The sequence below is a fragment of the Agelaius phoeniceus genome, chromosome 3 (assembly GCF_051311805.1).
Source record: "Agelaius phoeniceus isolate bAgePho1 chromosome 3, bAgePho1.hap1, whole genome shotgun sequence".
Lineage (NCBI taxonomy): Eukaryota > Metazoa > Chordata > Aves > Passeriformes > Icteridae > Agelaius > Agelaius phoeniceus.
In genome coordinates, this window is record NC_135267.1 from 77,611,350 (window position 1) to 77,634,758 (window position 23,409).

General features: G+C 36.1%; 1 protein-coding gene across 7 annotated transcripts in view; it reads left to right on the top strand.

Moving 5' to 3' along the window:
- The window catches only part of PDE10A (phosphodiesterase 10A), a 343,772-nt gene that overhangs the window by 278,888 nt on the left and 41,475 nt on the right, over window positions 1-23,409 (top strand). For all 7 annotated transcript variants that reach the window (XM_077175661.1, XM_077175660.1, XM_077175657.1 and 4 more), the window contains 3 exons: window positions 8,301-8,421; window positions 10,289-10,338; window positions 21,894-22,034. In XM_077175661.1, the coding sequence (XP_077031776.1) occupies window positions 8,301-8,421; window positions 10,289-10,338; window positions 21,894-22,034 (312 nt within the window). The remainder of the gene's footprint in view (window positions 1-8,300; window positions 8,422-10,288; window positions 10,339-21,893; window positions 22,035-23,409) is intronic.

A 23,409-nucleotide genomic window follows, 5' to 3' on the forward strand; every position in this document is an offset into this window, starting at 1 on the left:
GAGAGGAGAAAGCAGGAGAAGACTTCCGCATAATTTAAATTTTGACAATTGTAGACTAGAAAAAAAGAAAAAAATAATCAAAATTGATTATTTTTTATTCTGGTCCACTAATGGCAATTTTGTCAATACTTTGGTGTTCAGAAATTATTTGGAAAGATTTCCTTGTTTGGCCTGATATAGCATCTGAATGGTGGTGGAGGGGAAAGACTTCCTGATTCCTGTAGACAGCTTTTGGCATAAGAGCAGCTCTGGTTACAAAATACTTCATGAGCATCTGTGACCAATGAACCTGTGAACTTTTTTCTGATACTAGTTTCCAGTGTTTATGAAATATATGTAACTAGGGACAGAATCTCGTTTTTGCATGATGTAGTATTGGGAACATCCTTGGAAATGCTGAGTTTCTTCTGCTCACTTATTGTGCAGATGTGTGTTGGCTGATCCCATCCATCCTAGTTGCACAAGTGGTTTTCTGGGCAGAGGGATTTCAAAAGGAAAACCAACTTTTGAACTATTTGGATGAAGAAAACTTAAACTGAATACTTTGCTATTTTCCTGTTTAATCTGCAGAAGAAACGAAAAGAGAGGAGTGTGAGTTTGAGCACTAAGTGTGCATGTATTCATGCACATCTAGACTAAAGATGTAGTTCTCTGACAACATTAGTGAAAACAATGTGCTTTGGAGGCATGTTATTCTTTTCAGTTGGCAAAAATAACCCCATTCCTTCATGAACTATAGCCAGGATTCTGTTCTACGTGCTGCTAAGTTCCCCGTGATCGCTGTGTGCTCTTTTGTACCTCAGGTTCTGAAGTTTAAGTGAAAATACTCCATGTTCCTGATATGATCACAGCAAAATTAGCTGTTCATTTTGCTTAATAACTTTCCATTCCATGTTTACTTGAACAATACTTGCAGTCAAGTTGCCTTTTGGCAAGTACCTTTGCTTTGTAAACTCTGGCAATGCCAACAGCAATTCACTTTACAGAATTTTACCATATAAACACGAGAAAATTATTACCTAGCAAGTGACTTGCTCATTTAGATTACTTTATGCTTGGAAACAGGAATGATAGTTTAATCCTCTCCTTTCCCCTTTTTGGACTTGCAGCTTTTTGGCAGCTGCCTTGGCACCAGCCAGCACCCAGCACAGTATGTCACTGCCAGTCACAGAATTAGCAAGTGTGTTTTCAGTAAATAGTTGCAGTAATTGCATGTATCTTCACTGTGTGACTGATAATAAAGGTTTGGGCTCTCCATGACCCATTGGCAAAGCAAGCTCATTCCTTGTAGTATCTTATTAAAGATAGGATTTAAATATTTTCACATTGTCCCAGAACTGAGAGCAGATTAATAAAAAAGTTAGGGGAACTAGAACAAATATAAAAATATATAGAAATATATATTTAGCCTTTAGAAGTGTTGCAAATGGCATTGCACCTATTGTCACGAGAAGATGCTTGTATAAGCCGATGTCTTTAAAAAGAAAACCTTGTGAATACTGTGGTAGTGATAAGCAACAGTGGTAGGAAAATGAAGAAGTTTATTTTTAATGTTGTACATGGTGTCTTTAGAGTGCTTGCAAGTCAAGTATTAGGAGGGAATGTCATTTTATAAAAAGCTTTTTAAAAAGAGGAGCAGTATTCAGCCTTGTCAAATTAAACTGAAGCTCATTATGCTGTTTTATTATATAATCTGGAGAGGTGATATAATTGAGATATTCATGAGGTTTTATGAGCCTTACAGTTAATAACAGATTATATGGTTACTTCTATGTAATCATAATGTTCTTTTCTCATAAGTGAGGCCTTGGCTTTTTATGCTGTATTTTTTCTATGGTGGAGCAATTTATTTCAGTGTTGCCATTTGGAAACAGGGAAGGAGCTTATGGGAAGGTTAGGATGGATGTCAGTGAGGGGGGGCTGTGGGGCAAGAAGCTTCTTTTAGGAAAGGTGTTCACCATCTCTCTGAGGCTTGGAAATCAGCTAGATAAAAAGGCTGGGAAATGTGTGCCTTCAAAACTACTGAGTTCTTTCTGTGCAGAGTAAGAAAGCTGGTTTGCATCATAATAGGGCCTGTGCTGCCAAATGTCATCTCGTATTTTCCCTTCTTTCATTTTGTCATGAAGCTGTTTGATGAGTGGAGAAAAAATTCATAAATACCTGCGTATGGTGCTGCAATGCTAAACTTTATTTACCATGCAAGTTCTAACCCATGTCCTCTCCAGTCAAAACAAGAAGAATAGACGTCAGACAAATGCGTGTAGGAGCAGTTTTCTCTGAGGCTATGTACAACCATTAAAATTAATCACCTCAGCTAAGACTGCACTTTATAGTTGCTTGCTTTCCAGCGTCCAAGTTTAAAGAAACTGGTTATGTCAGCCAAGCCCAGTTACCTCTTCTGATTTTTTTTTTTTTGAGTTTCCTCTCCAAGCTCATTGCTCCTCTGAAAGCCATCTCTGCGCTGTAAGTTTGCTTACCACTTTCTTCAGTCCAAGGATTTCACATCCTTTGGCTCAGCATTTCCACTTTGAAACAAGCAGTCTGATTAGCCTTTTGTAAGGGTGGGGGGGGGGGGGTTGTGTTTTTTAATTATTTTTTTAAATGAATTGCAGATCCATCTTTTTGTTGCTTCACATGTCTGGTTGATGTGTGTTTACAGTGTTATTTGAATGTAGTTATCTTGTGGTTATCTATGTCCCAAAATAACAAACCAATTTCCATGCAAGATGGGAACTAGCCATCAGTGCAGATAAACAATGCAAAATACTGCAGCCAGTGAAAGACAAGGTCTAGAAAAGGTAGCAGCACACATGAACATAGACGGCAAAAATGTACACAACCTATCTCACTACACTTAAAAATGACCTGAATAAATTTTACTATTGATGTAATTAAATAGGTTGAAATTTTTTTTTAATATTATCTTATTTTCCACCTGCAGCGGTTTCTTTCTTTATACCCACTGGTCTTCAGAAGTGCAATAACATTACTATAACTAAACTAAGTTCTTACATTTAAAGAAGTAGGTGATTATTGCGATACAGGTCTGGCCTTCTTTGTTTCTACACTAGATGTCTAAATACTCATTGTGATAAAGTGTAGTGACACATGGAATTAATATTTTAAGTACTTTTAAACCAAATGTCTCCTACAGGGCTGCCTTTGTCTTCAAGGGACTGGGTTTAGTCACCAGTATGTTCCTTTCTAGTTATGCATTCCTTTGTGAGGAAGAAAAAAAAGGGAAACATAGAAGAATATTCTTCACTTAAAACAAAGCAGTTACTGTGTGGGTAAATAAGGTAATAGTGCCAAAATTCTTAAAATAAATATAGTATTTCTTTAGAAAAGATGCAAGTAATTGAGTATTGATTATCTTTCCAGAAGATAAGTTATGAATGCAACTGGAAAATTATGTAGAGCAAGTCTCTTAAATCAGGATGGTAACTGTGCATATGAGATTTTTCATGATGCTACCCAAGAGAGAAAAAAGCTGATCTCTTTCACAAAAATATTTTTGTTTATTCTTTTTTGACTCCAATTTTTATTTGAGAAGTACCGAAGTGTTGCTTTTGGCAAATTGTTTTTATAATGCAAGTATCAATGGCCCTGAGAACTTAGGTATGTAAGACCTGTCGTTTTATACATCTGGTCAAGTATGAAAATACTTAGTGTGAAATATTTTGGACTGGCATCTCAATCAAATGTTAAGTTAATTCAGACCATTAAGACTTCAAACAAGCATTTTTTTTTAATTTTTTTTTTTTTTTATTTGGAGGCTTTTTTTTAGTTCATTTTAAAATTCCTTCCCTGATGACTCTTGTTGCCAGGACTATAGTTTTATAGGAAAGAAAATTTGTGTTGGCTGGAAGTTTATGAGGAGATTTTGGTTGTTTTTGGTTCAGCAGCTGGCCTTTATTCTGTAGTATGCTCATAGAGAAGAGAGGAGCTGTCAGTTTTAAAGATGACTGAAGAACCTTGGGTGAAATCCAGTCCCTGCCTAAGGACATTCTTTTGTGTAAAATGTTGCACAGAATTACTTGAATTCATTATCTGTAGTTTTGATGCTGCCATTGACAGTTTAATTTAGGTGGTTTGAACAAGCTGGTTATCTAAAATACTAACTGATGTAACCAGATAGACCCAGGAGTTAAAAACACCTATTCTCTATGTACAATGACCCTGGCCTATGTTCATCCTTTATTCTTAGTGATTTCACACAGTTTAAGAACTGAGGTTCCTTACAGGAAGCCCTGTTTGCCCCAAAAGATTCTATTCCTGGTCCAGGAATTCCTTCTTACCTGGACAGCTGAGTTAATTTTTTCTTTCCTAATAATGTCATTTTGATCTCATAAAGTGTGTTTGTTGTTAGGTTTTTGAGGCTGTTTTTGTTGCTGTTTTGTGGTTTGTTTGTGTTTTTGTGGTTTTGGTGAGGTTTCTTTTTCTTGAATAATGCCATATTGTTTGAGATGTTTCTCTTTGGTTTGTTGGTTTTTTTGTTTTTTCTTTTTTGGCCTGCTTACATGTCTTTGATTGAATATATGTCCTGAGTTTCAAGTTCCCCTCCATCTGTCCATGGTGTGGCTCCCTGTGACATCTCTAGAGTGCCTTGCAATTGGATACAACTGCTGCATTAATGAAGGCATCTTGTTGCAGCAAAGGGACTTTTTCTCTCCTGCAAAAGCATAAATTGCCTGTGGCACTGCTGCACTATGAGCATCAAAGCATGGAAATAATCTTAATTTCATTTTTTTTTTACTTTAGATATTATATTGTGTACTTGAATATTAGTTTCTCCATGTGTTTGAATTGTTTAGAATGAATACTCAAAATTCATCTTACTCTACAGTATTTCAGTATCTCCTTTTTTCAGTGTTTATATTCATAGCCTCCTTGTTTAGTTCTAAGGCACAAAACTATTCTTAATTTACCTGTCATTGGTTGTCTTATATTGCACTGAAATATTGTAAAGACTAAGAACCATATAAATATTTTTACATAAATGCTGTAAAAACAACCTTATTTTATATTTATTAATTTTATTATGAATATTTATAACACAATTTCCCTTCTTAATTGTTAGTCCATTTTCATAGCTTTAAAATTTACACAGCTACTAGAAATATTATGCTGGTATGATAGTGCTAAACTAGTTTTTAGTCTAATTGAATTATTTTATGTAATGTCATTGAAATTCAGAATTTTACAGTAAGTATACCAAAATACTTAGAGACACTGAATCTTAAAGAGAAGGAAATCAGCAATGGGAAAAATGAATTAAGGAAAAAAGTTGTTGAGCATTAATAATGTTTAAATTTCAAATGAAGAAATGCTACTTACTACATATAATAGTGTATATATGTAATAAATACTCCTTTTCCACCAAGTGTGTTGGATTTTTTTTGAGGAGTTGCTTTCTCAAAGTAAGTTTTACGCCAAATATGCACAAGTCTGTGTTAGCAACCACATTGGGTAGTGCTTGTACCAGAGTTTCCTGATGACTTAGTCGGTGTTTAAATACATGGTTTCCTAAAGACTATTGTGGCTTTTCAACCGAACGTAATTATGGTTATCCAATCTAAAACGCCTAGAACCTAATAAAAAACTCTTTCACTGCACTGTAATGAAAGGAAAACCATTTTGCAGCGTGACGGAGTGAATCTTTGTTGGTGATTGATCTAAGAATTGCTGAACTGTGCATCTGGACAAGCTGTACTCATCTGGGCAGCTGTGGGTGTCCAGATGGTCAGTTCCAGACGTGTGCCACGTAACAGCGGCCGGCGTTACGCAGCTGCCGTCCCTTCCGTGACACGGGTGCGGGCAGTGCTTTGCCCTGCTTACCAAACATTTGCAAGCATATGTGGCAGAGGTGAGGATAAAGGGCACACAGCTATTATATAATTACTATGCATGTTGAACTGCTGCTTGATTAGAGGGAAAGCAGTTATTCTGCCGTGGCTCATTTTGATGATGCGTTCTCTTAACGTATTAGCTTTAACCTTTGAGGATTTGATTTAAATCCTGACTGTGCGTCACAGGCGAAAAGATGTGTATTCATTTCCAAGTTCTGAGAAGGCATTTTTCCACATGATAAAGTGCATGTGTGCTTGATTAGCTGTTGTTGCTTTAGGGTATGTGTCTACACATACTTTTGCAGACTGGGTTAGCGTGTCTGAATAGTGTAGACTCTTGTTCATAATTTTCCTGCTTTATGGCTACTTACGGCTACAGATTGTAAGTATAAAAGCTCCACTTGCATGAAACTATACTATTGTTTTCTCTCTTTGTATAATAATCATACAGGAGTAATGTGTGACACAACAGAGGGCAGGCAGTGGAAGCTTGCCAGCTGCCATATGGTGCTAATATTGGTGGTGGCATGCTGTATTGTAAACTCAAGACCTGCAGTAGTTTATGCATTTGTGCAGTGTGACCTTACATTGCTGTCAAAATGTATAACCATTGCATCATTTTACAGAAGGAATTATGAAGTGTCAGGTTTGTTACATATTGAGAATATTTGGACAGCCTAGGACTTAAATGTTCTAATATGTCCATGTGGAGCAGTAGATTAATAGATTAAGAGGAGGTCATGGCAAAGATTCTATATTCTCAGGAACCATTTTAAAGTCAAGATTAAGATCTGCTGAATTTACAAAATGTATCCAAAGTATATCTCTTTACATGCTCTGTATTCCTGACATAGTGTTGTATGCCTGAAAATGAGAGGGGGAGTAAAAGTCATATAATGAAATATATCATGTAAGTTATGTGCTTAATCCATCAGTAAGTGTCACATGTAGAAGTTTACCCACATTTACAGGCAGAGAAGATATTGAGCAGTTACTCATATGCACATAAACGTTGGAGTGGTAGTGGGCTAGACTGTGATACTCTGAATATTTATGGTATTTTACATTGTAGTCTATATTAGTCTGATCTATATTAAACTTGGCTCTGAAGTATGAATGAGCAGAAGAGTAAGCTTTGGTCTTTCAAGCAACATTAATTTGTCTAAATATCACCAGTTTAATTTTTAGTTTAAGCAATGTAATTTACTGCATCATGGAGTTCAGTAAGTAATTGACCATATTACTTTATTCAGTTTCCACATTACCAGTTTTGGGCAGGGTAATGAATCTTTACTTAGTGCCAAGTATTGCTTCCTGTGAAATTATTGTTCGTGATGCTGTCATGCTACACATACACATTTAGTGCTGTCTTTAACAGCCCTTCAGAACTTGGGAAATGGATAAACAAGTGCAGCTGGGCCCCTGAAGGGAGGCTGCATCTCCTTTCCTGTGAGATTTTAACCATATCATGCTGTTCCATCATACCAGCAATCAGCACCCCATGGCTCCCATCTAAATATCCTAACTGATTTGTAATCTGCCAGCAGATTTGATTTGTGTCTGCCATCATCAGCTGAAACAAATGCCTATGAAGCCACAGTGGCTGGCATGATTTTGACTTGTGATTTTTGTCCTTCACTTGGTTGATGTTAATTGCTTCTGTATTTGAAAGGCTGAGCTTCCTGAGCTACCACCACCTGAAAGCTCTGGTGCTTGGCACAGTTCTGTCATTTGGCACATGAATCTGAGGTGGAAGATGCTAGCTAAGGCACTTGCTTGCTTCCTTTCCTGGTGGACTAGGAGCTTAAAAGGAAGGAGTTAAAGTCTACTGTGAATGTAACAGTCTGGTCAGAGAGAGAGAAAGCTAGATAAGCTTTCCCATGAATTGGTCTGAGGGAGCTGGAGAGAAAGAATTGTAAACAATCTGCAGGTGTTTTGTGATAAGCTGTTTTGGCCATAAGGTTGTTTACAGATGGGTGGTTTCTTAATTAACCAATGGGGATGGTGCTTTGATTAAAGAATGAATCAGGTCCACCTGTAGCAAACTGGAGTATAAAAAGGAATGGATTTCCTAACAAAGTGAATTAGCCTTCTTCTGACTGTTTTTGGAGTCTGTGACATCTCTGACTCGATGACAGTCTACTTAGTTGATAATTGTCATGTCTCTCATTTTCTTTAGACATTGTTCATGACCCTGGCTCAGTTTAGGTGATTATTAATTGTTGAGTGGTGTTCTCAATGTGCTTTGAACAAATGTTTAATTAACAGAGGGTGGAGTGCTGTGCCTCTTGTTTAGAGGTGACCTTGCTCTTCAGGTAGCTGGATTAGGACAGCTCTACTTGGCTCAGTACTGAAATCTTAACATATTATTTTTAATGAATTTGTATGTTTTTAACCTGCAAAATGCATCTCAGTTATTCTAAAATGTTCTTCTCATCTTTGCTCCCATAGTACCAGGATACGAATATGCAAGGCGTAGTGTACGAATTGAACAGCTACATAGAGCAGCGCTTGGATACAGGAGGAGATAACCAACTGCTTCTGTATGAACTGAGCAGCATCATTAAAATAGGTAAGAAGGAGAATCAGGTGTCTCTGAGCTGTTACTCAGCATCAGTGCACAGCACATTTCTTACGTGGTTTAATTAATAAAGACAGGTACTTAGGGATAACAGTGTTCCCATTGGATGTTCTCTCAGTGTGAACTAACTTCACCTTTTGTCCCTCAGTGAATCCCTAGCTGCCCTGAAGTGAATTTCATCTGTGGAGAGAGTTGCATATCCTATTGTGATATTAGAGTCTCATGTTAAATGAACCAAAGAATCTGTTCGGGTTATGATGGTGTTGCAATTTCAGTAGTGAAAGTAAGAAAAAGTAATATCACTGCGTACTTAAATTTCTTTTGAAACAATTGAAATGCCACTAGAAGAAGGCCTATCTTTTGTGTGATCTCAAACTCAGTTGTTTAACTATTTTTTTCTATCTGATGTAAGTACCTTTTGTGGTAAGAAAATACTGCATATGATCAAAAGTTAAAAATTAAGAACAAACAAAACACTCAATAACAATACAAGTGTTATTTGACTTCTTTTTAGCCAGAGTAGATGGACTCAGACTTCAATAGGAAGTGTCACAGTAGATTTCAGTCAGCTCTTTAGAAAGGTTTTGCTGTCCCAGCTGCTTCATAATTTTTTAACAATGAGTAATAGTTCTGGTTTATATATATGATGTTTTAAAAGAACCTTTTCTCTGCAAAATCTGCTGATTTTGCTTAGGCTATTATTTGGATATTGATGTCCAACTCACAGCAAAACAAATTTGTTAATAAACAGCAAGTGAGACTGGACCATACAGAGTGCTTATGTATTACAATTTTTTTCATTTTGAATAGCAGATAGGAGGGCTTTTTATATATTATTTCCTTTACAGTACTCATTTGACTTGTAGGTCAATATACTTACGTACTACAGCTGAAGGATTTAAAATCTGAATGCAAATTACTCTGCCCTCAACTCTTAATAATGCTGCACAGTTGACAATGAGCAAGTCACTACACAGTGGAACTTTTTTCCTTTGGTCAAAGAAATTAAGAATGCCATTTGATGTGATTGCACACAAGTAAAATGTTTTCCACTGAAATGTACTAAAAAGATTTTTGAGTTCATTCATAAAATAATAGGTACCAGATATGTCTTTTTACTCTCGTTTTAGAATGTTTATTAACTTTTGGAAAGACACATGATACAAACCTGTTGTGTAAAGCAGGCTGAGAAACATTTTCTGCTATATACTCTTCTGATTTTGAGGATAAGTTACAATGGTTGGTTGACTCAAAGCTTTTGAGAGTTTAAGGAACTTGACTTTACCCTGTTTCATACCACACTCTTAATCTGGCAGAAATCTATAAAGTATAAACTTTCTGGTGAGTGTCACTATTTTTAATGTAGGCTAGGTGGAGAAAATAGAAGCAGTTTGTTTGGAAACACATTTTTATGGTAGTATTTGTAACTCCTCATTTTCCCATGATTTTCTCTCTTAAGGCAAGGACAAATATAACTTAACATTTACAATTGGCATTTATTTTACTCATAGAAATTTAAGTGATATCTGACAGATTATATTGTAAATACACTTTTTAATGTTACATCTATTGTTTGGATTCATTTGCTTTTACAGACATTAGGCCTTGGAGTACAGATGTATAAAGAAGTTGTTTCTAATTATCTTTTAAAATGCTGTAAATGGCAATGAAGAAAGCAAGAACCTCTAACTTTACAGGCTTTTGAAAGTTTTAGGAGACACAGCAGAAGACCTTAATCTTTTGAATGGTAGATGTTTGTCCTAAGTGGAATTGAATCTGTGGTTTCACCTCAAAGATGTTGCCTAAGTTTGATTTATCCCTGTGAGTACAATTATTTCTTTTGTTATTGCTTTGACAGCTACAAAAGCTGATGGATTTGCACTGTATTTCCTGGGAGAATGCAATAATGTAAGTATACTGGATTAAAATGCTGCTTTTCTGTATGATCACAAGTATGTTTTCTAATATAATAATGGTGGTAATGAAAAAAATATTCTCTGCATTTAGGTCCTTGGTCTTTTGGGGTTTTTTTTAAAGATTTGGCAAGAATGCTATTGTTTCTCTGATTCTGGAAGCTTAACTTGTTATTTAACCCTATTATTAACTGTCTTTAAGAAATAGAAAACTACTTGGGTTTCATGTCTGCATAGCCTTTTCTTTGCATCTAGTTATCTCTCTGATTTTTTTAAATGTTAATTGTCAGCTGCCAGCTTGATAGTGAGGTGATGTAGGTTCTGGTTGGCATAAAATAAAAATTTAAAAATTAGTAATTCAGTTACTTTCTGATGTAATAATTCAAACAACAGCGAGCCCAATATTTGTTCTTTTGTTATTTGAATCTTAGAATACCTTGCATCTTTTTCTATCCAGTTGGACTTGTACAGTTAGCATGATACAAGACTTTGTAGTTATTTTGAATGGCTATCAGAAGGAAATTCGGTGTAGTACTTCAGTCAGTTCCCTCAAATTAAAAATCAGAATTTGTTGGAAATTTTGTCTTTCATTGGTTCAAGAAACAAGCAGTGATTAGAGAGGAAAATATTTTTTCTCTTTGTATTTTTTCCTTACTTTACGCAGTCAGTTTTGATAGCTTATTCTTGTATAGTCCATTAGCCAATTCGCCTTGCATGTTGTGCAATATTTGAATTCAGAAAAGACTGTAAAAGTTACTTTTTTTAAGTAGTGGAAACAGAATTGAGGAGGTATAAACCTGCAAGTAATTTGATATGGAAGAAGGCCCATACAGAAATTTCCTATAAGAAATGGAAATGAAGTTTTGCATTTTTTGTGATATAACTGTTTCACATAATAAAGATAACCCACTTTATTATTCAAAAATTCTTTATTCTCTCGATGGCTTTTGTTAAGCAAATAAATAGCATATATTTTTAAATAACTCTTTCACTGAGAGGTATAATTTAAGAAAAATGTTGTTCATCATTTTGAATGCTGTCTTTGGTTTTTATTAGTAGGTGACAGCGTTCATTGTCATGGGTAGGGGTGATAGAAGCAGTCACTGAAAATCTCCCTCCTGCTGCCAGAGGCAGGAACCTGCAGGAAATTCAGCCTCCATCCCAAATGCACAGCTCTCAACAGCTTTGGTGGCAGTGACTGCCTGCCAGCTAAGCATGCTCATCTCTAAATGCTTTGTAAAAGATTACAGTCAAATTAACTTTACTGCTTGAGACAAGGAGAATTTTTGCTGTGGTGAGGTTTTTCCTATTACATTAGTATGGCATAACATGGGATTACTCACAGCCTTTTTGGTACCCTGAGGGCCTGGGTACTACATGACCTTCTGCTTTTTCTTTTCTTTTTTTTTAAATAACATATTAGGCAGATGAATCTATTTGCTTCCCAGTATTCCAGTACAACTCTTTGCTGAAAAAAAGCTCCAACCACTAAAAACACACATTGACTTTATTAACCACTGCTATGTAGCTGCATCACCCAAAATGGAATGTTCTTCATGTAGTTATTATAGGGACTGATCCCAAGTCCTTTGAAGTTAGTGTGAGATTTTCCATTCACTTTAGTGGGCTTTGGGCCAAACTTGTGTTTGTAGTCTTGTAACTAAATGGTAATGCATTAGCCTATTTCTTATAATAAATTGTCATTGTAAATTAATTTGGGTAGCCTTTGTCTCTTGAATATTTAATTTAAAGGTTGTATCCAAGTGAGATTAGCCATTGCCCAGCAAGCACTGGCAATGAGGTTTTATTTATTTTTATTAAATGTCTTTTTAAAACGGGAACAAAAAGATTCTGCATAGCAAAAGCAGGAATGAGCTAATTCTTTAGGCTGAAATTAAAAAAAAAAACCAAACCTTTGATTAGCCTGCATGAAGTATTTGCTGAATATCTATGGCCATGTGTTCAAGAATAGTATCTGCCTTTTGCTGGCTTAAGATTTTGGTCCTAGATATGTGACTTGAATTTTTCAAATTTGGCAAAAGCCTTCCCCTCCCCCTGACCCTATCCCCCCAATTTAGCATTGGGCTTTTTGTTCATTAGCTTAGAAAATATCTGCTTGTTATCCAGCTAGGAATGTGTGTCTGTGAGTGTGTGTACATCTTTTTGAGAATCAAGTTTTGGGATGGGAGTGTGTAAAAATGGAGGAATCCTATTAACAGGTAATTTTTGAAAAATGAAAACTAGTAAATGATTACTACATACTTTGTGCTATTATTTCTTAATATTAAAAAAATTGCCATATAATTGCAAATTGCTTTTTTAATGGTTTATTAAGAGTGCATACTAAATCATTCTTTGGTACTGTATTTAATATAGGCAGAATTTTCTTTACATGAAAATTACATTAGTACTGAAAGAAAATTCATCTAGTTTGAGGAAAAGCTCTAGATTAGCCAGTCCCTTTGTTTTTACAAAACATAGATGATACACTTGCCTTTAAAGGAGGACAGTGCTTTAGAAAAGAATCCTTTGGAGTTTAATGGCACAAAAGTAAGTTTGTGAAAATATCTGTCCGTATAAAAAGTTTTTTTACAGCCTTATTTTCTTTCTCTCTATTGAAGTTTACATACTATATTAGAGTTGGAAAGCAGCATAAGGACTAAATAACTTCTGGCTGACAGTTCAGGTTGAATGCCTTCAGGATATTGACTTGAGTGAATTTACTTGAAATAGAAGATGCCACATCAATTGCAGATTCCAGTGCATTTTTTTAATGCAAGTAATACTCAGAATTGGTGCCAGAATGGTTCAATTATTTTAGCATCCTTCTGGGTGTTCAAATTGCTTGGAAGCACTACCACTTGGTGCAGTCCTAACTGAGAGTGTTCTGATGGTGATTCTGCTTTTCAGATTGCCCTCTAGCAGGTAAGCACCCCTTGCATGCCCAGCTCCTTCCTTCCCTGTGACGTTGCCCAGTGTTTCAGAATCTGGTTCTGCCTGTGCTATGTATATGCTAGAATGAATTGCCAAGTACTTGTGCTAAAAACAGTAGAGCTTCCACATCAGGGTCATAATCTGAACACACCTGGGCCCATATGGCCTCTGGATTTTTAACTTTCTTCATGTCTAAGGGATTATCTTTGTCCATGGGTTAGTGAAGTTATGCAAATAAAGTTATTTTTTCTTCTGGTACATAGCAGCTGTTTTACAAATTCTATATACTGGAGAACAGAAACACTTCCAAATCAAACAGGAATGTTTCACAACTCTCCAGCAAAGGACATTTTCTTTTTTATTTCTTATGGGGATGAATGTACAACAGTTCATAACTCTCCTGTTATGACCTTAATTAAGTATCATCTTCAAACATGTCTAAAAGGATTTACTGAAATCCTCATATTGGATACCGTGTGTGTAAATCAATTGCCTAAGCATCATTCTAGCTAGGCATTTAAGTCCATAAGCTGACATCTTTACAAGGCACTATTTCTAAAGTACTTATCACAGTTACAGAGTTCCTAATGCATTACTACATTAATCAATTCTTCAGATACTTCTTGTTTATAGTTCTTACTTGTATGAGTAATTTTCCTCATGATTACACCGTGATTCCTACATAAAGATGTATGACTTCGTGTTTAACAGGCATACACTTAAAGCAGCTTTTACTTGGTCTTGTGTTACTTAGTTCCTGAAACTGCAAATTGTGTTGACAAACAGATTATCCTCGCTTCAGACAGAAGTTTCCAATAGCTTTATTGTAAGAAAAAATTATGTGAGGCCACAAATATGTGCACATACTCTGTGCTTCAGGGTGTATTTTATTAAGCCATTCCTGAATTTCTGGTCATGCAAAAGTTGTTGCCGCTTGATGTGTAAGCAGTGCCACCTAGTGAGTTTATGAGGTGGGTGATTTGAATTATTAAGAATACAGGAAAAAACATGTACTGCTTACTAACTGTCTCTGGTTTTTGAATGCATAGACATCTCTGAAATTTGAGTCTTTTAGACATGTTTCCAGGTGAAATCCTTCTAATTGCAAGTCAATTCAAGAAATTGGTCTTTATCCTTGAATTAGTTCTAAGACCATGGGGTTCTTTTATATGCAAAGTGGAAGCAATCTGTTGCTTTCTTATTTGCCAATGAATAGTGATATTCAACAGACAGTGAAAGCTCCTGTTTAGTTACAGTGTTAGAGTTTAAATTTGAGTCAATAAATTATCAAGCTGAAAGAAATAAATAACTGTCAAAATGTATCTTAGGGAAATTTTGGTCTTGTTTAATTTAATACTCAGGTAAATGGACTTGTGGAATGTGTTCATGATGAAGAGTATCATAGAATATCCTGAGTTGGAAGGGACCCATCAGGATCATCGAAATCCAGTTCCTGGCCTGCACAGGACACAGGAACTGGCCTCTGCCTGAGAGCATTGTCCTGAACTCTGCCAGGCTGGTGCTGTGACCACTTCCCTGGGGAGCTGTTCCAGTGAACCACCCTCTGGGTGAAGAACCTTTTCATAATAGCCAACCTAAACCTCCCCTGACACAACTTCAGGCCATTCCCTTGGGTCCTGTCACTGGTCACCACAGAGCAGAGATCAGTGCCTGCCCCTCCTGTTCCCCTCACAAGGAAGCTGTAACTGCACTGAGGTCTGCCCTCAGTCTTCTCTTCTCCAGTCTGAACAGACCAAGTGACCTCAGCTGCTTCTCAAGACTCTTCATCATCATTTTTGCTGTGGTTTGGACATTCTCTGAGAGCTTAATGTCACTTTTACATTGTGTCACCCAAAACTGCCCCCAGCACTCAAGGTGAGGCTGCCCCAGCTCAGAGCAGGACAATGCCCTCCCTTGCCCAGCTGGTGATGCTGTGCCTGATGCCCCCCAGGACAGGGTTGGCCCTCCTGGCTGCCAGGGCACTGCTGGCTCAGGTTCAACTTGCCATCAGCCAGGACCCCCAGGTCCCTTTCTGTGGCTCTGCTCTCCAGCATCTCCATTCCCCAGTTTGTGCATACATCAATATATGCTATAGGTAGAATGCAGAAATTGCTGGAAAACTACACAGAGTCCAGTTGTTTTTGTTTCACTATCAGAATGGGAGGTCGTTTTGCAAAAATTTGCAAATATTTATCCAGGTATCTGGTTTTGCTGACTATATATTCATTAATGCACAGGTAAAGAAAGAATATAGGACTGCAGATGTGTTTGTAGGAGCAGATTTGATTTCAAAATGGGCTTTGGAAAATGATCAGAAGAAACCAGACAATGATTCAGCTAAGAAAATTGCTCAGCTTTCCACCTATTGCCTCTCTCTGTGTGGGGCAGTTGATGACTCTGAGAAAGATTCTAGTGTTTTCAGTGAATTTGAAGGTAAAAATAAGTCTGCAATAATCATTGCTGTAATAAAAAATACACTTATGTATCACAAACACAGCTCTAGTCCTAATGTATTTTTCCTTTTTCTCTCTCCACTGCTAAAGCCTCAGATGGAATAAAACATTTAAACACAGCACTTGAAGAAAAAAATAGAATTGGAGGAGCTGAAGTGAGTTCAGAAGAGAGCAGAGACAATGGTCAGGAAAAAAAAAGTGGTTTTGCTTAGTCTAAAGAAAAAGTTGAGGGGTGAAGATGTGCTTGGATAAGGCAGAGAGGAAGGGAATCATCTTCAATACCTATGGTGTGTAGGGCAAGAAGCAGGGTGCCTCATTTGGTATTGGGAAAACTTCCTCAGCTGTGGCTGTAAGGAAGCATGACAGTCTGTTGCTTGTGCAAGCTCAGGGATCCTCATCCCTGGAGGAGTGTCTGGGACCTGTTCTGCCAAATGTCTTAGAGAAAAATGCTTAGCTGACCATGCCTTAAAATGGAAGGGATGGTAGGGAGGCATATCAACTTGATTTTCTGTGTCAATGAACTTCTATAACTCTCATGGTGTTTTTCTTGTGTAAATCAACTGGAGAGTTTCCAGGAGTTAAGTGGAGTTAAAAATTGATACTATTCAGAAGGGTGAAGACATAAACCCCCTGCCAAAAACAAAAGAAAAAAAAAAAACAAACCCAACTGTTAGTAGTTCTACAGTAAGTGCACCATCTTCATTTCTTCATTTCACTAGTATCCAATATTTGTGCATATGATGTGGCTTAAAATTGCAAATCTTCTCTAATACACAGTGTTATATTGTGAAGGAAACAAGTTTTTTATAAACAATAGTAGTAGTTGCTGGTGTTTTTATCTGGTGTCTTCTTTTATCCCTGTGTGCCTCCCTTGTACAGTCAGACTGTTGCACTTGTGCTTAAACCCATTATTTCTTAGAGCTCTTTAAGATTTTTGCATGGCAGTATTGGGCTACTATTTGAAATATGCCACATAACAAATGCAAGGGGCTTGGCTGTAAATAATTTCCAAATTAAATCATGTTAGTTTGTTTTTCTTGGTCATCTTTGCCTATTATCTTGAGCTTTAATCTTGCAAAAAATCCAGGCCTTTAGGACACAGCCTTTGTAAATATCTGCAGATAATTTTATCCTTCGGTTGTGTGGTCTTACATTTAAGTTGTCCTTTACCAAGAGTAAAAATCTATTGCTGTTATTGAACAGAAACAGATGTGAGCACCACAGGCCATTGAACTCACTTAATATCAGCTTGATCAATTTCCATTTTATCTTTAATTTTTTTCTTTCCCCCAAGCATCAAATCACATAGCAATGCTTTAGTATGAAGGCTTTCATTTAATGTCAGTTGAATATTAAATGATTTCCCATGAAGCATTTTAGGACCAGTTTTATTAGCAGATTGTCCTGAGGAATAAACTAGATCAAAATCCAGTCACCTGTACCACCAAAATAGTTTGTAAGCAGAATGCTTGTCTCATGTGTACTCATCCTTCATTTTAATCATTAAAATGTCTTGTTCTTATCCAGACTGCCTTTCTGCAAGGAACTTTTAGAAAAACTGGTTTATGATTGTCATTTGCTTAGTTATGAGTAGTTACATGAAAAGAAGAAATAACTGTTTGTGAAATTATGATAATGAGGATGATGATGATGAAGAATACGTTTTTGCAGTTTAATTCCAATCCTGACAAATTTTATATAGCTGGTTGAATGGTTTGATGAGATAGGATTTGGTCTTGAGCTGGATTCCAACAAACTGCATACCAACAGTGGCTAGAAAAAGAGCATCAATTATACTGGTGGTTGTCATCTTCATCAGAAGAGCCTAAGATGGAAATCACTGAGAACTGCAGTTTTCTTACTTAGTGCTGTAACCGTATCTGTCAAGAGTTGCAGATGCTATTGTGTTATGAGACTTGCTGCTACTACTCATGTTTTCTTTTATTGGGATTTTAATCTGCTATCTCTGTCAAGCATTAGATTTTTACTAGAGAAACCAACAATGGGGCCAAGTTATGCCCGGATGACAAGATGAACATGAGTAGTTCTTCATGTGCATGCTCTTAGCTGTTAGAGATGAGGAGTGAAGAAGGCTTTTTCAGCCACAGTAAGAGCTCAAGATAAATTACTTAATTTTACTAGACTGAGTGCATAGTACCAAGGAAAGAGCACCAAAACCCATGGTATTATGGCTTATTGAGTATATTCTGATCTTGTTATGTATCTGAAAGCCAAGTTTATTTGTGAATTGAGGATGTTGTCATCTTTATATCCCTCCAGAAACAGTTACAGTACATCATTCTGCATTCCTGTATAGTGGCAGGCTTGTACATACATTAGTATTTTTAAAAAATATTAGAGACAACAATATGTTACCTATAGCTAGAGTGCCTAAGAAACATGGGTCATAGAATAGAATCAATAGAATGTTTTAAGTTGGAAAAAACTGAGATCGTTGAATTAAACTATATAGCCTAATACCACCAAGATGAAATGGTCAATTTTGCAACATTTGTCTGTGTTCACCAGTGTTTAAACATTTGTTAAGGTCACAATTTCTTTTGGACTTTCTGTTTTGCTTCAGTTGGCTTTTTTAACAACCTCTTGATCTCTGTGTTCATGATAGGTCATTAGTGGATTCCAAACCACAGTGTTACATCCATCAAAATTAATAGGAGATTTTTTGGCTGTGGACGTTATACAAGTGAATTAAGTGACTAAACAACAAGGGGAAGAGTAATTTCGAAGATTTTAGGCCCACCCAGAGCAATCTGTCCTGTCACAGATGGAAGGAAAGAAAGAACCTCATGTGCTCTAGGGTTTCAGCAAGTTACAGGAAGTTCTTAATGTCAAACTTTAGTGTTTCCCTGCCTACTACTTTTAAAGAAAGAAGTCCATCATCATATGGAACTTATTGGAAGAATATTTTTAGTAGGGTAGTTAAGACTGATGTAGGAAAGAAGGTTCTGTCTTTGTCTGGAAGGAGGGTAAACAGGTCAAAATTGGGAATTAGAGAGTCCTATGGACTGCCAGGTGCCAAAATGCCTGAACCTGTAAGCTTCCAAAGGATTCTCTCTCCAAGCCAATGTTTGTCCTTTTGGTAGTTTTTCAGATCCAGACTGAATCTCCCATTTTGGTTGCCTTCTCTCTCATCAGCAGAAGAGATACCTAATGCTCTTTCTACACCAGTTATCTTTTAGTACTTAACTTTTGCCTAGAGAGAGACAGTGACATAGCATTATCAGTAAAGAGCTATTGTATTTATCCCTTTCTGATACTGACTCAGAGGCTTACTGCAAGTAATATTAGCAGCAAAAGAGTCTGAGCAGCGCACAATCATCCTGCTGTCTCCTTTTACTGCATTGTGAGTTATCAGTATAGTATTTGGGAAATCAGGGGCCCTAATATTCTCATATTTCCTTTCTTATTGACTATATATTGGTTAACTTGTGGATGAAGATCCACTTGTTTCTTATTTTGATTATTAATCATTGTTTATTATCATTACCAGAAACACAAACTGTCTTTTTTGAAGTAAAATATTCAGACAAACTGAGAAAATGCAAGTTAATTTGAAAGGGCCAAATTTAGTCATTTCTTCATTTACTTGTGAAGCTGTATGCAATATATCTGATGGCTGTATGGAAACATTTCTAGTTGCTTTTTGAGCTAGTGAAAGAATATGGAATGTACATTTGCAAATTAAAAGAATGCTGGAGTTCACAGTTAGAAGAAAGTAGGTGTCCCCCAAATTTTACCATTACTGCAGTACATTTCATTTCATAAGTATTTTCTTAAGAGAAAGAAAATAAAAGTGAGCTAGATAGGTGATGTGAAAAACCTGCTGTTTTTTGACTACCGTGTTAATTTTAGATATCCCCATAAAGGTTTGTCTGTGGGGTACCTCAGAGATTATTTCAGTAACATGCCATAGTAGAGCAGAGCCCGGTTTACTTTGTTTTGTTTGGCTGACCTTGCCATTGATGGCTTCTATTTGAGACATTTCTACATAATTAATTGGCAATAAACATTTAAACCCATTCAGATTTAAATTCATCAAATATGGAATGTACAACCACTCACAGCAATTTTTTTGGTGTATGTATAAAGTCAGTGTGGAATGGTAGAAGCTTATGGATTACTTTCAGCTCATATATAGTTAGGAGAAAAATTGCCTTTCTTTTTAATAGTGCTGCATGGTTAGGATAAGATTATCTATTGTTCTGCACAGTCATTTCTACCTCTGCAGTCAGGAGGAACAGTGGCAAATTTAGAACCTGTTGGGTAGTTAGAAGAGTTTTTAGATCACTGACCCCTTAGCCACAGGTTTGCAACTTTCTTTAGAAGCAGAATGGGATTGCTTCTGTAACTCTTTTTTGGAGAAGCTGGAAGTAAAATAATGTTCACAAACTTTTTTCAGCATAGGGAAACTTGTTCACAGCAATACTTCATTGTGTTAGCAACAGAGGGGTTTACCAGACAGAATGATACACAAGGACGCAGGAAAGACTGTGCTGGTGCAAGCAGCCTTAGCAGGCAATACTTCATAATGTCAGCACAGGTTTTTGAAGGTGTGGGAGAAGTGAATTCTTTGTTTTCTGGTGCAAGTGGTTGTTTGGTTTTCTTCCATTTTTTTTTCTTGTTTTGAGAAGCTCTTTCTGAGAAGAGAAAGATTTGTGCATTGTGTAATGTTTAGGGCTGGACATGACTCAGGAGATGAGTGTAAAAAGCACATTTTATACACATAATTTAAATAGCACAGTTATTTGCTATATGTAATGCATTGATACCATGGCAAAAAGAATCAAATGTATCTGAAGCATAGAAGAAGGTGTGAATAAAAGAGTTATTTGGCATCTTCAGCAAAATCAGCTTTGCTCTCTGTCCTGTTGATTTTGACTCATTCCACTACTTGGACTACATAAATCAGACTTTTAACATTCTGTTGCATTTCTACATTTTGCAGTACTCTTCAACAGAAGCCACCTTTAAAGTGTTGCTTTTCCTGTTATAAGAGTATATTTTAAATAGTAAATCTTAAGCATATAGTATAGCAGATGAGACTATTATATTTCAGTATTTCAGTATTTCTATGCTCTTTATACTTTACTACCTTTTTTATTTTTTGAAAATTATTTTATACCAGAACACTGATCTAAATAAACAAAGATCTGTGGTGTCTTCAGTTTTATTAGAATAATGTCCTTTTTTTTTTTTAGATCATGGTGTGCTTTTCTTGGCTATGTTATGTAAAATGTTCTTTTTCATTCTATTTAAGTGCATGTAAAAACATGAACTGAAGCTTATGAAGGCAAGCAGCTGTGAAACTAAGTTTTTATTTAAAAATTATATGTATCTTTATTAGATTATAAGCAAGTAAGAGTAAATGAAGCTTTTTATTCTGGTATATTGAGTAGGCTTCTTCACATTTCAGTGGGGGTTTTTTTTTTGATTTATTTAGTACTAGTGCTTTATAACAGACCATGCATGTTTGTAAAGAAGGGAGAATTATGAGAGGATGCACCTTATCACTTCATTTTCTACAGCTGATAGTAAATGCTGAATTTTTGTATGCAAATTTTACCTGTAATAATCCATGCTAGAAAACAGCTCCTGTCTGATTGAAGCCCTAATGAAAGCAAATTCTGAGAGTGAAATTAATCAGCAGCACAACCTGCAGCCATTCTTAAGAGGAGTGTTAGCAATGCATTGTGGTGTGGCATTGTCATCTATCTCTGGTGGTATATAACAAGAAGTTTAAATATTATCTCTACTTTTTGCGTATTTTCTATTGCAATAAATGAGTGCGTCGTAGGTAAAAAAATTAAGATAATGTTTTTCTTACAAGATAACATTATCTTGAATGAGTCTTGTATGCTGTGTATTATGTGTTCAAAGTAAATGCAATCCTACCCTGATATAAATAGTAAGTGACTTAAGTTATCCCTTGTGCTCCACAGGAGTTGCGCCAGAGTTATCTGGATGACTTAAGAGTGGGGTTTCTAAGATTTCGGAAGAATTAAGCAGAGTTTATTCAACTACTTTTCATTGTCAAAAGCTGTGTTTCTCTACATTATCTACTTTATTGTACATAACTGTAAAAGTAATCATGCTTTCTAATTGCTTTTTTTCCCTTTTTTCCCTTTTTTTTCTTTCTAACTAGAGTCTGTGTGTATTCACACCACCAGGAGCTAAAGAAGGACACCCACGACTCATTCCTGCAGGACCCATTGCACATGGCACTACTGTATCTGCTTATGTAGCCAGATCCAGAAAAACGTTGTTAGTAGAAGATATTCTGGGGGTAAAAAGCTTTCTCTTCTTAATGAGATATTGCAGCATGTTCTTAGAATGAATGTGTTGATGCTGAAATGTTTATTGAGACAAACATTTAATTATAGAATTTACATCTGTCCCGATACCAGGAAAGTAAATATGAGTTTGGATTAGCTGATGGAATAATTTTAGAATACTTCATTTATTTCTAGTCTTACAGGTTTGAGGGTTTTTTCACTTTGAGTTATTTTACCTTTTTTTTTGGTTGTCAGATAAAGGACGTGATGGAACCACTGTGAATTGGAAAAAACAACCAATCAAAACTCCTGTCTTCTTGGTCTTGAAATATTAACCCCAAACAAGAAGACTTTCATGTAGTCAATCAAATTTGATTTAATTTTAATACAGGGCTGACACTGACAAGAATGTCAATTAGAATTCTGATTATTAGGCAGGATTTTTATCTCTACATATTCTAATGTAAAGCTAAAATACTGATAATATCATTAGATCTACATGAAAAGTACAGTAATGTAACTGATATCAAAATTCAAGCCTTTTTCTGTAACAGGAGTTGGAAGTTCCTGAGTGACATTCTGATAATTCTTGGCACTCTGTATGTCTGTCCTTATTAATTTTTTTTAAATACTTCATCCATTAGTGGCATCTATACAGTTTTATGAAATTGGTTTTTAAACTGTACTTTGAGTAAGCACTTTATGATTAGTTGGTTTTGAGAACACCAAGGAAGTTTACATTTTCTTCTCTCTTCAATGTTTCCTATCTTTTCAAGTTCTTTCCAGAATAACAATTGTTAGATACTGTGACCAAAAAAAAAAAAAGGACATTGCTGTCTCTACTTTTAACAAAATTTTTTTTAAAAACGTATGACCTTAGTTGAGCAAACGTGGGCTATAAACAAATACCAAATGCCTAATGTGAGTACACTTAAACAGAGCCACAAAACCGAAAGGCAGAAACTGCTTTCCCTGTAGTAATAGTCAGTGCTTTCTACACACTCTGGACTATCTAGACTTTGTGTTGGTATGTTTTTTCAGTTGAAGGGTTTAAATTGTTACCAGTAATTTCCAATCAATATCATGATATCCTGACATACAAGAGTTCTGTGTTTTGATTTTACATTCTTACTAAAATCATGGGGTTAGTGAGGAGGAGTTTTGAAATTTTTTCTTGGTTTAATATTCATTGATTCATTGACCAAACAGCAAGATTCATTTTGGTGAGATGGTTTGCCTTTGTGTGATTTTTAGAAGCTTCTCAACAGCAAAAGGGAAGCGCATGCAGGTAGACTTGCCAGCCCTTTTTTTGTGGGAGGACAGAGCTAAAAAGAGAAAGCAGAAGGCTCGTGTTTCAAAGTGCTTCCCACTCTCTTTTGTCTGTCA